At 34.4% G+C, this 15,588-nt stretch overlaps 1 protein-coding gene and 1 long non-coding RNA gene across 6 annotated transcripts in view; both read left to right on the plus strand.

The window, feature by feature from the left end:
- LOC126737914 (polyamine-transporting ATPase 13A3-like) overlaps positions 1–15,588 on the plus strand; it is a 139,356-nt gene that overhangs the window by 40,975 nt on the left and 82,793 nt on the right. For all 3 annotated transcript variants that reach the window (XM_050443008.1, XM_050443007.1, XM_050443006.1), the window contains 4 exons: positions 13,450–13,651; positions 13,714–13,902; positions 13,959–14,168; positions 14,243–14,371. In XM_050443008.1, coding sequence (XP_050298965.1) covers positions 13,450–13,651; positions 13,714–13,902; positions 13,959–14,168; positions 14,243–14,371 — 730 coding nt within the window. The remainder of the gene's footprint in view (positions 1–13,449; positions 13,652–13,713; positions 13,903–13,958; positions 14,169–14,242; positions 14,372–15,588) is intronic.
- Positions 1,350–6,219, plus strand: LOC126737915 (uncharacterized). Of its 3 annotated transcripts, none has more exons than XR_007661158.1 (4): positions 1,350–5,376; positions 5,432–5,514; positions 5,571–5,794; positions 5,850–6,219. It is a non-coding gene; the product is annotated as an uncharacterized LOC126737915 (long non-coding RNA). The 3 variants fall into 3 exon arrangements; XR_007661159.1 differs by having other exon boundaries at positions 1,350–3,191; positions 3,248–5,514; XR_007661157.1 differs by having other exon boundaries at positions 1,350–5,514.

The following is a 15,588-nucleotide window of genomic DNA, read 5'->3' on the forward strand; positions in this document are numbered from 1 at the left end:
TTTCTTCCGTTATTCTAATTTTTAAGTTTTCAATGTTGTTTGGCCGATTAACATAAACTTTGGACTTAAGATACCCCCACAAAAAAAAATCTAAAGGAGTCAGATCCGGCGATCTGGCCGGCCATTCAATTGCACCCCTCCGACCAATCCAACGTCCAGGGAAAACGGTATCCAGGTACTGGCGCACGGGACGAGTGTAATGGGCTGGAGCTCCATCTTGCTGATACCATAAGGAATTATCTAATATATCCGGGTCTTCTGGATCGGGGTATAAAGTGACAAGGCAAACTCTAAATACCTCTCACCATTCAAGTATCCTTCAAAGAAAAAGGGCTCTATAACCCTGTTTTCAATCACCCCCGCCCAAACATTTACTTTTTGAGGGACTTGGCTGTGGCACTCCATCATCCAGTGCGGATTTTCAGTAGCCCAATATCGGCAGTTTTGCCGGTTTACACTACCATGAAGACAAAACGTTGCCTCATCAGAAAATACAATTTTTTTTGAAAATTGTGGATTAGCATGGCACAAGTCCATAAGTCTCTCACAAAATTCTAAACGCCTATCTGGGTCATCTTCATTTAGTTCATGAACCAATTGAACTTTGTAAGGGTGCCATTTATTTATACCTAAATATTTAACGACGGATGTCTGGGATATCTGATTTTCTAACGCAATATTGCGAGTCGTTTTATGGCAATCTTCTTCAACTGCCAGCAAAACATTTAGTTGCTTCTCTTCTGATATACTTGACCGACCTTTCGTATAATTATCCCTGACATGACCCAAATCCCGATATATCTGTTCTATTTTACTGACAGTACTTTGAGATGTGGCCTATCAGGATACTTGGCATGATAAATTTCACAGACTTCCATCTGAGTGCGCATCCTGTTTCCATAACCAATCATCATCAAAATCTCTATTCGCTCTCGCTCACTAAGACGTACCATTTTTTGAAATTTTAATTTTACCTTTTGATAAACTTAACACAAGCAAAACTTTGCTTAGGCATCTAAATCAAACTAAATTCACTCAAAATTATTTGATGTCAACAAATTGTGACAAGTTAACAATCAAAAACACCAGCCACAAATGTAAATAACCAAACAATAACTGATAGGTCGCTTGATATAAATAACTCTTCCAAAAATAGCCTTTTATTGTGTTCAATCGTCAACGGTCGAGTTTAGGTATAGGACATGGTACATGAAATATACTTAGAATTTGATGTAGAACCTAAATCTAAAATAAAAAATAGGTGTTTACGTTTAAAAAAATTACGTTAATGACCGTAACTTATTTTTGGGCCACCCTGTATACATAAAATTATAGTAAGAAAACCCGCAGTTAAAAATAAAAATCGACATGTCCGAGCGTTTTTTTTTTGAACATACCCCTGAATTTTAAATGAATTTATTCCAACCTTTACGTTCGCACTGTATATTAAAAACATTGGTAAATAACTACGATGCAGCGTCGACAATATCCCTTTAGATTCCTCTCTCGAGTGAATAACTGCAGTGAGTGGATTTATTCCGGGCAGCTTTATTACGAGCCTCTCACATTCGGCCATCCTGACTGGATATTGGTCGACTGTCTACTGTTTATCACTTATATCTGGAATAAGAAGAATGGAAACAAAATTCCATTAAATTTTATAAAATATGGTGCCACAGGGAAATTCCCAACGGGCGATTTAACTAAGTCATCCCGACAGCATTTAGGCTCGGGGAACTATAGTTCCCGATAGCCACATCTCAGGGATGCACTTTACTCAAGAAGACTGAGTAATTTCTCGACATTTGAAAACCCAGAGAAGCTCACCAAATTTCACTTCATCGAACCCAGGGATCAGCCCAACGGTATCAAAATTCATTGAAGCTCAGGGACATTACTTCCCGACGGCTTATATCTATTCACAGCTCCTAACTCTGACGTCTTCTTAAGGTGCCCAAGAGTCATCTCAACGGCTTAAATATATATACATTGGCAAAGAAATGATCATTTGCATTTCGACTGTCTCATTCAACCTCATCAAAATTGAACCATTTCTTCATTTGCTCGGAAGCATAGACTCTGGTATAAGGGATCCTAGACCTTGTCTGACCAAGAAGGTCAGTCTCCTCAAACCTATCATTTCCGAGGCATTTGGATATTTTAAATGCACCTTTCCATTTGGGCACCAACTTCCGACTATTTCCGGTGCTAACAATAGAGGAAATTTTTATGAGCACCTAGTCGCCTGGGCTAAAGGATTTTGGTCCGGCGCGATGCTCATCAAAACTGTCCTTCTGTCGTTGTTGACTGACCTCTATTTTATCTACCATTGACTAGCGAAATCCCAAAACATCAACAGGATCTTGAGGTTCTACAAAGGCTAGATTTTGTGGACCAGATCGGTAGCCCAATAATGCTTCGGATGGTGAAGTCACAATGGCCTTATTGAGGGTGTTATTAAGGCCCAGTTGGATATTGATGATGTTTTTGTCCCATTCATCGTCATCTTTGTCTGCTCCCATTGTGGCCAACGAGTCAAGAACGGTCTTATTATACCGCTCAACCTGGCCATTACCACGTGGCATTCCAACCGCATTAAAGTGTAATTGGACTTGTTTCTGTTCACAAAACTTTTTGAACGTCTTAGAAGTAAATGCCCTACCTCTATCGGTAATTATTCTTCTTGTATTTCGAATATTTTTATAATTCCAGATACTTCCTGGACAACATATTTAGCTTTAGTGTTTTTAAGGGCTTTTATAAAACAAAAAAAAGTGAACGCATCAACAATAACAATTAAATAACGATTGCCTTCTTTACTTTTAGAAAACGGACCAAGGTGGTCAATGTGGATTGTTTGAAATTGTTTTTTTATGCTATTTATATTCTTGTCGCTTTCCTGACACGAAAGTAACCAATCGTTCTCTGTAATGACTGCAGCATAAATACCCTTACTAGAATCAAGTACAGGATTTCTGTTTAACGCATCTACATGACAGATGCGAATACCAGGTTTATGCAAATTTTCAAAGTTATATTCTTGCAAACCTAAGATCCACCTACCAATACGACGATTGAGATCGCAGTCAGCATTTATCTTAAATTGGACTCCGATTAAATAATGCCTAAATCGCTGCACAGAACAAACAATAGCTAGGGCTTCTAATTCGGAAGAATGGTATCGTTGTTCGGTGGGTGAGGTCATCCTGCTGTAGTAGCCAATAACTTTCTCTTTTCCATCTTCCAGTTGCACAAGCATCCCGGCTAAACCAACTCGACTGACAACACTATAAAGAATAATTGGTTTGGAGTGATCAAACAAAGTTAATATAGGGGTAGAAATCATGTGATGCTTTAAATACTCAAAGGAGTTTTGCTGCTCTTCTGTCCGCAGCCATGGTTGCCCCTTTCTCAACAAAATGGTAAGAGGCTTAGATTTTTGTGCAAAGCAAGGTATAAATTTTCGAAAATGTCCAACGAGACCTAAAAATTGTTCAATTTGGTGAATATTCTTTGGGGACGGAAAATTACTAATCGCTGTTATTTTTGTAGGGCTAGGTCTCACTTGTCCATTCGCCACTATATATCCATCTATATATACTTTGAGGTATTCAAATTTCCCTTCTGGAGTTTTAAAGGCGGTTATAGGAATCGAATCTTCAGAAAGACAAATCTGATGGTACCCTGAACGGCAATCTAAGCTATTAAAATGTTTCTGACCAGCTAATCTATCGATTAGATCTTCAATGATAGGTAAAGGATAATTTATTGTGACAGTCTTTTTGTTGACGAGTCTCTAATAGACGCACAACCTATGGTCACCCGTCTTCTTCTTTACCATAATAAAGTCCAGTTCAGAGATCTATTAGAATCTTTGATGTGTCGCAGATGCCGCACTAACTAGTCCGTGCGCCTATGTCATATTTATTGTCGCATGATATACATGTTTAAATGGCAAAATGTTATATTGTCTATCTATGAAATCATTTTAAATATACGTAAAACCCGAAGTTTTATACTATTTTTTATTTTTCTTTCGAAAATGTCAATTTTTAGAAAGAAAATAATATCACAAGAAAATAATATCAAAAAATTGACCGACTGGACTAAAATCCAAGCATCTTACAAAATATTTTAAACACTTCCAGCACCCACAGACTTGTCACCTCTTTTTAGCCAGTCTATTAAACAAAGATAAAACAGCTGCGTTCTGGCGATTTCTACTTTAGGCTGTGCAAGTGATTGTGTATCTCTCTCTATCCCACTGATTTTAAGAATTACGGGGCCCTATCCAAATAAATTTTTGGGCAGTTTTTGTATTACTTTCGACGTGTTTTTAAAGAGATTTTTAAGGATGGGTTTATCGCCTTTAAAATAGTTGTTGGATGGGTCTATCACCTTTAATAGTTGGGAGGGGGGCCATGTGAGGTTATTATTTGATGTGTTTTGCCGGTTATGCTTTTTACACGTTTATGAAAGTAGAGAATTTAGAATTTTGCCTGTATTCGTCTAATTTTTTTTGCAGTTTTTACTATGAGGAAGTGTGTTTTTTTATTTGTGTTTGTGGATTTGTTTTGGTATTATACCTAAAGACCTTAAAATGTTTCGACCCTGGGAAAATAGGCAGGAAAATTTGGCAAATGAAGAGGAAAGTATTTGTGCTGGCTTATGGAGACCGTGGGTGTACAAGAAAGACAATAACATTTGTGATAAAAAAAAGAGTGATCTGGACAGTGATTTAGACTTACATAGTTCTGATAGTTCATTTTCTAGTGTTGAGGAAGCAAAAAGAAGCAAGGGAAGTAGAAGCTACAGAGGAAATCAAGCAGTTTTAAAGCGTAATTGTTTAAGTACAGACGCCAAACAAATTTATCTAAATATCTATAACAATCTAATAGGAATGATCTTCAGTTCACAAATGATTGTAGTGCTTTGCAAAAAACAGCGTTTTTAACAGGGGTTCCCTATAGTACAATATGCCTGTAAAAAAAAGGATTAAAGGCAGAATAAAAAGGAAAGATGCAGGACAATCAAAGGGACTTGCCACGGATATTGCCAAATTGCTAAGGAAAGGTGTGTATTCTAAATACAAAAACAATGAGGTTCTGACCATAGAGACACCTTATCGGCAAGGGACAAACATTTCTCAGTCTCAACCTTGCGGAGATCCTGATATAACTTGGATTTAAACTTAAGATGGTTAACAAACGAGCTGCTGTAATGGAATTCTCAGGTGGTTTATAAAATATTTGAGGAAAATTTAAAAAAATTGGGAGGAAGAAAGATCCATATATTATTTAGCCGAAACATGATATGATACATTTAAGATTGATGTATGATTTCCATTTTCTGGGAAAAAATCTTTTGTTTGCCATAGTAAGAAAACCATATTTTTATTAATTAAACAAGTTTAAAATTTTGTTTTTTACAGCTTACTGCCCCTGTTTGTCCTTCAGTAACATAATAAAGACTGCTTCTTCCACCATTTTCTGGGAAAAGCCCTTTTTTGCTATGGTAAGAAAAATACTGTTTTTAATAAGAAAACAAGTCTAAAATTTTGTTTTTTACAGCTTACTAGCCCTGTTGTCCCTCAACGACACAATAAAGACTGCTTCTTCTTCCATTCTCTGGAAAAAAGTCCCTTTTTTGCTATAGTAAGAAAACCATATTTTTATTAATTAAACAAGTTTAAAATTTTGTTTTTTACTGCTTACTGCCCCTGTTTGTCCTTCAGTAACACTATAAAGACTGCTTCTTTCACCATTCTCTGGGAAAAAGTCCCTTTTTTGCCATAGTAAGAAAACTCTATTTTTATTAATTAAAAAAGTTTAAAGTTTTGTTTTTTTCAGCTTACTGCCCCTGTTTGTCCTTCAGCGACACAACAAAGTATATATAATGTAATGCTTTAGTATCTATATGCTGATGTGCGAGATGAAGTTGGAATCCATGGCGGCAACAGAGAAACTGTTTCCTTCCTTAATGGAAGAAACTGCTAAAGAACAATGACAAAAAAACAGAATTTAGAAAATTTATTAACTTTTTGGGCCAGATTCAAAAGAGTGGTTAAATTTATAAAAGTATTTAGTATCCTCACTGTAGTTTTAGGATCCAGTATACTTAAAATGTAGTGTTTTGTATAAGATTTTTAGTTTTTAGTATAAGCATTTATTTTTGTTAATTTTTATCTAATCTCTCCTAATATGCATAATAACTAAATACGTGGCAAACAAATTAATAAATATTACATTCAGGATGTAAAGTGTGTTTTTTTTTATAAGTAAAACTTGTGTCTTTTAAACGCATAAAGTATAGACAGCTAGATAATTTTTAATGTAAAAGTTTATTTTAAAAAATATACTTCCAATTTTCTGACTACATAATTACTGTTTATCAAAAGAAGTTGGTACTAAATATAGAGGTGGGGGGTTTTCATGAGTATATTATTATAATAATATATCATAATATGTATTAATTTAAACAAAACAATAATAAAGGACATTGAATATGGCAGCCAAAATCCCTATTAATAATCACCACCAAGTAAAAATAAATCTCAATTACCAAAAAAAGGAAATATATAAAATTTGAAGACAAACCAAAACATTTTACACTTTTGTGTCAAAAAGTAAATATTTAATGCCTTAATCCACAGAATAAATGGGCCTAAGTAATTCGTATCACCTATTCTCTCATCACTTGTTATAAGGGACTGATGGCGCTAAAAACTTAACATATTAAATTAAAATTTTTGGTTAAACTCATTTTACGTACTTAAATCTTATATTTAAATTAAATATTATCTTGCTATCAACTATCCTGAATTTCTAACATAATAAAACTAAACCCAAAAATCCCGAATAATTCCGACGCTATGCGATGCTATGCTTTTGATTACTTGCTATATTTTGGTTGTGTTTTAATAGAAGGCGATAGACAAAAGCGTAGTAACTTTCAAACCTCTGCCTGCTTCAGTTCCCTCTGCCATGAAACTATTATTATTAAAAAATTCATTTTTAAGATATATGTATATAAAAAAAATGAAAAGTAAAAAAGGAAATGGGTACATGAAATTTATCGTGAACGATTAACCTACGGGGAATTTCATGATTTTTGTTCTCCGAATTAACCCTATATCCTAACAAATTTCGAGAATATTCCCGAATGTCTTTGGAAACATTCATACTTATTGAAAATGGTATAACACCATTAGTGGAAAAAGTGACAACAAACTGGAGGGTTCCAATCAGCGTTAAAGAACGCCTTGCCGTAACGTTAAGGTAAGAAAAAAATGCTTAGATATATGTGAGTACTTAAATATTTTATTTCAAATTCGTTACAGTTATTTTAGAAAAATAAACAAATAGAAATGTAAACGTATAAAATATGTCTTTTTTCTTCAGGGGAGAATTTTACAATTTTGTAAGAACTATTTGTTTCTGTGTAATAAGCGGGTGAAGCCGATGGTGTTGCCACAAAAGTGTGTGTCATTTGAGGCTGATGAGTTGGCATATTATTGGCAAAACTTATATTTTCAACATGGTGCTCGTTCACTATGGCTTGGTAAAGCAGTTCCTGCATCTTGAGACGAAACCACATCTTTGTTTCAAAACGCATTTTTTTAGCGGTGTATGGAAACTCATAAGAAAATGATAGTCTTCATCCTGAGTAATCTGCGATTGTGTCGATAAAACGAAATTATTTGCTTTAATAACGTCAATTTTTTGTTGCTCTAGTTTCAAAAATTCTTCAATATCAAAGTCTTCTTTTCTTTTAGCTGCTCTTTTTGCAGGACGTTTTGGCGGATGCCCACAGTCAGTTGGCTCTTGACGTACATTTTTATCTGAGCTAGTAGTCGCAATAGTTTGGTTGTTGTGATCATATAATAGTTGTTCTGATTCAATTCTTTCATCCGGAGTAACAGATATCTCATCGTCGATGTCATCAGGAAATAAATGATCATTGGATACATCTTCGTTTAGTTGGCTTGCGTTATCGTCAGTGGGTAAGTTGCCAGTTAGCTGTCGGAGTCATTTGATCAACCATAAAATCTTAAAGTAAGTCCACTTTGAACTAAAGTTTGAAGGAGTCTCCAGATTTAGGTTTCGGCAACTTCTTCAGCTCATTTCTGAAGACATCTCGCAAAGATTTCCATCTTTGTTTAGCAGCTTCTTCTAAAAAAAAAAGAATAAAATTGGATGTTTTCAAAAAGTAATATAATTGTTATATTTCTCGTAAAAAGTTTTTTTTTTTAAATATAAAATAAACTAGTATGTAAACACCATGTTTAACTTACTTGAAACGTTTAGTTCTGCAGCTACCTCCTACCATAATTTCTCAACTTTGTCTCGATCTCGATAGCCTTTGTTTTGTTGATCCCATAGTGCAAGACGCACTCGGACTGCATTTATTAATTTTTCTGATACTATAATATACCGAGAAGGAATCCATGATTATGATATAAACAATCACGAACAAACTTGCAGTGACATGATCAGCCAGCCCGCCGCACGTGTAAACAACAGAGCGTCAAAACAAGCATATGAATTAAGAGATATTTTGAAATCATATTTAGTAAACCACTAATATAATTGTTATATTTCTCGTAAATTAAAAAGTTTTTTTTTTTTAAATATAAAATAAACTATTATGTAAACCACCATGTTTAACTTACTTGAAACGTTTAGTTCTGCAGCTACCTCCTGCCATAATTTCTCAACTTTGTCCCGATCTCGATAGCCTTTGTTTTATTGATCCCATAGTGGAAGACGCACTCGGACTGCATTTATTAATTTTTCTGCATCCATACCACACGAAATACGGACAAATATAACTAGACAATAACTAGCAGCGCGAGGACCCAAGCGATTAAAATCAAACTTGCTTGAAAATCAATCAGACGCGCGAGATCGCGTTTCATCGCATCGCATCTTAAAGCAGCAACAAGCGCGCTGTTTGAACGCTTGCTTTTGATTTTAGAGGTTTGTATTAATCGCACCGCATCGCATAGCATTGCTTATCGCTTAATCGCGTCCTGTGTGCACGTACACTAAGGTCAGGCGTTTAACAAAATAGTACGTGGGCGCATGTAGTCAAATTTTACAAATCAAATGTATAAATTCTTTAAAAAATTCTTAAAACATTTATTTATTTAATGAAATGATTAAATATCGCTTAGAATATTACTTTATGACTCTTTCTACATAAAATTTTGCGATTTAAACAAGCATGTCATGTGACAATACAAGCAACAACGGCACATGGACTATTTGCGGCACATAAAAGATTCTAATAGATCTCTGAACTATACTTCTTATTTATTTCATTCAAGCGCTTGTAACTCAAAATCCGTTTGGAATTTTGGTATATACCTGACGACCTTTTAATAATAATAATTTGCTTTATTGTCAAAAAAAAATACAAATTTTGAAGACGAAGCTATTTTCTCATCCACTTGTATTTATCCTTGTTTGGTTTATAATTTAATTTAGTTAACAGTTGGGGAAAAATAAAAGTGTAATAAAACAATAAAAATTCTAGATGTTCCACTTTTTACAGACTAACGAAAATATTTATTTTTTCTGTACGCCATGAAGAAGACCTAATATAGGCCGTAACATTGGCATTAGAAGAAAAAAAAGTTTTGAGCAGATGAGATTTTAATTGACCCCACATCCAACTTAACTGTTAAAAGTTGTCACAATTGAACTGGGCGACTAAAACAACGCATTAAATGTTAGTAAAGTTGACAATATTTAGTACGGCAATATAATATAGGAATTGTTTAGCTCCAAAGACAGGAAAACACTGGCTAACTTTGTATACACAGTTTATTTACACATTATTTACAGGTCTTTACACTATTCTACTGTAGTTTATAACTAAATGCGAGCGTCTTAACGCGAAGAAATTTGGGCCCTCTATACTGAAGGTGCAATAATTCGAACAAATTTTGACATTTGTAAGCTATAACTATCATCTAACCAATCAGATTTGAAAGAAGGCGTGGTCAAATCCGGCACCAAATTTGAATTCGTTGAATATGTTATAAATAATATAAAAAGAATTTGCACAAAAAGACACAACTTTCTCATATACAAATCTATTTTAACCAACACCAGCTGACTATGCAATTTAATGTAGTTTCTTAAATTGAACAAATATGTATAAAAGATAACCTACAACTTATGAAATAAAATGATTTAAAAAAACCTTTGTACCATTAAATAACGGTAATGAAGTTGACGACGCTGACGTTTGACGTGCGACTTGTCACGAACTATGGCCATATTCTAGCGCCTTACTCGGTTGCCTTACGATGTCTTAAGCGTTACGTCATTAATTTTTTTTCGCTCGAATGTCTAAACAGTTGCTGCGTTTTCTGGTATTGAATTTGTTTGGAAACGGAATTAAAGCATAAAAACACCCATTTGTCTCAGTTTTCAAAACATTTTAAGTCTAAATCCAACCTCGTAACTTTTTAAAGTCCATCTAGATCCTAACGAAATTGAAATTAGTTGCCTCATTCGACTGTTTTTCAAAATGCATAAACAATAATTGCAATAAATATCTAGGAAAATTAGTCACTGATTTTTAAACCGAAATTATACAAAATATATCATTTACCTACTTTCTTTAATTAATTAACTTTAAGTACTGCGTTACTAAATGAAACAAAATTGCAGTAATTAATAAATTATCCCAAATTTCTCATTCTCAGAGCTTCTGAGCATAAGAACGTAATGCTTTTCAACTGAAACAAATTTTTGACATCAATTTATTGTTTAGTATTGTATGTATATCTTCCATTCTGACATATCGAGTTTATTAGCGGCCTGGGGAGACTGCTAACAAACGCTTAAAAGTGCCTTATACGGTGAGGTCGTAACTTGATCGCTCGAATGAAATGCCTTAAAGACGCTTATAGGCACTTACTCGCTAAAATATGGCTTAAATTAATTTTTTTCATTGACATTATTTTATACCATCATTGGGATTCTAAAATCACGACTCGATATGAATGATTCCTTAGAACATTGAAAGGCCTTTCAATGTTCTAAGAATGATTCTAAATACATTTTCAATTGTGAGTATAGCGGATTGCCTAGTTTTTGGCGATTTGTAAACGACACTTGGGTATAGCGTCTGCAACAAGCGATGTAGCTTCCTCCTTTTCTATTACGTGGATACTGTATCACCATCCTTATTTAAACGTATTTGGTTTACCACGTTCACTGCCACCACGGTCTATAAGACCGAGAAAAAAATGTTACAACTAAAAAAAATTGGTCTTATAGACCGAGATAGAATGTTACGCCCAGGCCAGCTCGGTCTATAAGACCGAGCTGAACGTCAAATTAAGTCAAACGCTCTCAAGCGCCGCCGGTCTTTTCTCTTATGGAAGTAGGCATGATAGACCGAGCCGGCCTGTGGGAAAGGTTCGCACATACCAGTTTTGAATTTACGTTTTTTTTTTTGTTTATTAAATATATTTTAATACACATTTTTCTTAACTCAATTTTCTTTTATATACAATTTATTTTATTGGCATATTTCGTAGAAAATGGCATAATGAAATCACTTAAATAGTTGTCAACAAAAATATATTTTGGATAAAGAAGGAACAAGTTAAAAAGATCAAAATGGAAAAACATCGAAACTGAAAAAAATCATATTCTCTAGAAATTCGAAAGCGTTAAAGAAAAATTGTACAACAGATTAAAGACTGACTAAATCCTGTGAACTACATTAAAGCATTCTAAACATAAATTTGGTTCATTAGGACAAGATTGGCAATAGGTTCTCACTTTTTTTAGGTTTCTTTCTGAGTGTACTTAGAAGGTGTGTTTGCTTCTATAATAGTTTAGAAGCCAGCTCCATATTAGTGTACCAGTTGTCGGTGACAACAGTTCGGCCGCAGTTTAAAATTGGCTGACATAGGTTCATTACTACATTTGTAGGTGTAGTTTTGGTTAGTTCCAAATTTTTCCCTGCATATATTAGCATGCTGTATGTCAAACCGCCATTGCTACATAACTTGAACAACTTGATTCCGTATCGGTGGCGCTTGTTTTTTATATATTGCTTCATTACAAGTCTTCCTCTAAATGGAATTAAAGATTCATTTGTACAAACAGTTTTTGAAGGGTTGCTCCAGTAACATGAAATACTTGGCATTTTCACAATATCCATGTAGGAAACAAGACCAAAGAATCGTTTTATTTCAAACTTATCTGTTGGCGTCCAGTCATGTAATCGTGATTGCCTGGATGTATCATTTCTTGTACATATTGTTTGGGTCGCATCCAAATTTGTTTCATCCGCTACATATGCGAAAAAATCGTCATCGATCAGTGAGAAATAAAAGTCTTTTGGATTTGATTGATGCATCAAGGCAGCAAATTCAGGAATTACACCTTCATTCTCAGCAAACCGGATAAGATTGGGCTGGTTCCCCATTGGCAATGTCCATATATCACCAATCTTATCAGGCATGGATACGTCGTGTTGTGTTAGGGATTCGGCATCTGATTGGTATCCCCCTCCATCAACTTCTAATTCAGCGGAAAATGTTAATTGTAACGCTCCAGTCGTGTGTGTCGTGGGTTGAAAACTTGATGCCTGAGCCCCAGTCTCTAGTTCAGCGTGGATGGATGACGGCAAACTTCCGATTGGACGCAGGTTTGCTTTCGAAGAATCGACGTAAATTTCTTTAGATTCAGAATCGGAAGTACGAGCATTACTGTCAAAATCAGGATCATTTATCGAATCATCTGCAAGAAAAAGCTGTTCTAGTAACTCTAAAATATGAAAAAAAAAATTTACCTGAATCAAAATCCGATTCTTCAGCAGACAAGTCAATATTTGTAGCTATAGCCTCTAACTCAGCATTAGTTAGTGATCTCTTTCTTTTATAAACTATTATTCTTCCGAATAAAACAAAACACAATATAAACTCGTAAATATTACACAACAACATGCACAGTGAACGGAGCGGGCAAACAAACTAATCCACGAACAATAAAAAATACAAACAAGTCAGCGCAAGTCAAGACGGACCGCGGTATTGGACAAAAAAAATTAATATGTGATCTAACAACGTGTATCTTCTTCAATTCTCTTTTTCCTTCTAATCTCCCCCTGTCACCTGTCAAGAGAATTAAAAAAGGCATGGAGACAAAAACACAAGATGGGAAACTCTCCACAATGCATAGAGCCTAAAACTTCTATTTACGTTTAAAATATGTCCATTTCCTAATGAAATACCCTGTGTAATCAAATAAATATAGCAACACGTGTTTCACTTATAATGGAGCATCATCAGGCCTTAGTCCTACACCTTAAAATAAAACCCTTAATTATTATGTGTGAAACATATAGGAGGGGAAATGGGTGAGGTAGTTTTATGAAAAACTTTTGAATCCCAAACTGCACATATTGGTTTCATTTTAGGTATTATGAAGGACAACAAGTTTTAGCCAGAGTAGTTCGTACAGGATTTGACACGACAAAGGGAAACTTAGTTAGAAGTATTCTGTTCCCCACTCCGGTCAATTTACAGTTTTTCAAAGATTCTTTCAAATTTATCCTTTTATTGTTTATGATAGCGGCTTGCGGAATGAGTTATTGTTTACATCTTTACATCACTAGACATGTAAGTTTCCTATATTTATTCATTCTACCTTTTAAAATTGTTACATCATTTATTTGTTTTAGGCGAAAACCAAAGAAACTGTTATAAGAGCCTTAGACATAATAACTATTGTTGTACCTCCGGCATTACCTGCAGCCATGGCCATCGGAACCGTTTACAGCCAGTCGAGGCTAAAAAAGCAAAAAATTTTCTGCATCAGTCCTCCTAGAATTAACGTTTGTGGAAAAATTAAACTTGCGTGTTTTGACAAGGTATTATGCAGCTAATTATAATGTTAAAATATAACTTTTTCGTCGTTTAATTCTAGACAGGAACTTTAACTCATGATGGCTTGACAATGAATTCTGTTATTTATTGTCAAGAAGCTCAATTTTATGAACCTATAACGGATATTGTTCATTTGGATGATAATTGTAAATTTGTACAAGGTATGGCTACTTGTCACTCTTTAACAAGAATAGGTGGACAGTTAAATGGAGATCCTTTAGATCTAAATATGTTTGAGTTTAGCAGATGGGTATGTTATTATATAATACTGTTTTTATTTTGGGAAGGTTCATAGTTCATCCTTTTTTTGGTTTACTTGCATAGAAGTTGGAAGAACCTGGTGATGCAGAAAATACTAGGTTTGATATGCTAGGTCCATCAGTTGTCACACCTCCAAAAAGCCAAATAAGGTTAAAGCTGGATCATGGGGACACCGATTTGTATTCAGACCAGGTACCACATGTTAATTTATGTTTTTTTTGGTTAAATCAGTAATATTAATGACGAGTCAATAAAATTCAGTTCTAAAATAAACAACTAAGAAGCTAACCAACGTATAAACGGATTATTTAAACATATTTAGTTGAAGGCGGCGTAGTCGGCGGCCATACTAGAATTCAAATATAGAAAAAAAAATTTAGTATGCAACAATTTGCACATTGCGTAAGGTGATAAAGCAATTATTAAAATGGCGATGTAGGGCGTACTGTATTCTTTGGGTATAGGTAAAACCAATGTAAAGAATAATGCTGGTTGGTATATTATAATTTTATTTAGAAATCCAGACTAAAAAAAAATAGATTTTTGTAGCATCGAATTATATTTGCAAATGATTTAAAGTTGGTGTTAAATGTATGGAAGTAACAGTGCACAAATTTCGTTAATTTGTTAAAGAATGCGGGAACGCACGAAGAGTTTGTAATCTTTGTTTACTTAAATATTAGGTGTTTTGTGTATGTTATGGTCTGATGATGCTCTAGTCGAGCGAAACATGTAACCTTCGTTATTTTATTAAATGTATTTGTGATGCTGTAGATTTCGTGTTTTTTACGTTTTATAAAAGTGCACGAAGAGGACGTTTTTTTCTTTGCGTTTAGTTTATCAGAATAGGTGACCTATAGTTGGAATCACTATAGTTATAGTGATCCGGTAGAAAAACCCGGATTCGGAAATTAATGAATTAATATATTAAAGATAAACCTCACATTGATTGTTCTGGCACAGCGACCAGAATAATCAATGTTACAGTATCTTGTCAGTAAGGGACACTAGCATTGTTTATTTTGCAATCATCGTGTTTCATGTTTAGTATATTTCAGAACTATTAATCTGTTACAGGATTAATTACGCTTTAGACGGGATCTGGAGAATCCTAACTTTTATTCATTTGGTTAAAATATTTAAAAATGACTTTGTTCTAAATTTTTCTTTCGAAACTTTATAAGTACGAGACTGCTGACTGAGACCCACCATAATAATTACAATTGCCTTCGACTCTTAATGGAATTCGCCAATATTTTTCATTGAACCACTATCAATATTATCACCATTTTAATTCTTTGTTATTGTTTACAATATGCTGTGCATGGAGAAGATTTCACGGCAATTGAATTGGTCAACCGGTTTACTAAAGCGGACGCCAGTGGCGCTGCGTGTCGAATTTTTACGAT

Source organism: Anthonomus grandis, chromosome 6, assembly GCF_022605725.1.
Source record: "Anthonomus grandis grandis chromosome 6, icAntGran1.3, whole genome shotgun sequence".
NCBI classification, from domain to species: Eukaryota; Metazoa; Arthropoda; class Insecta; order Coleoptera; family Curculionidae; genus Anthonomus; species Anthonomus grandis.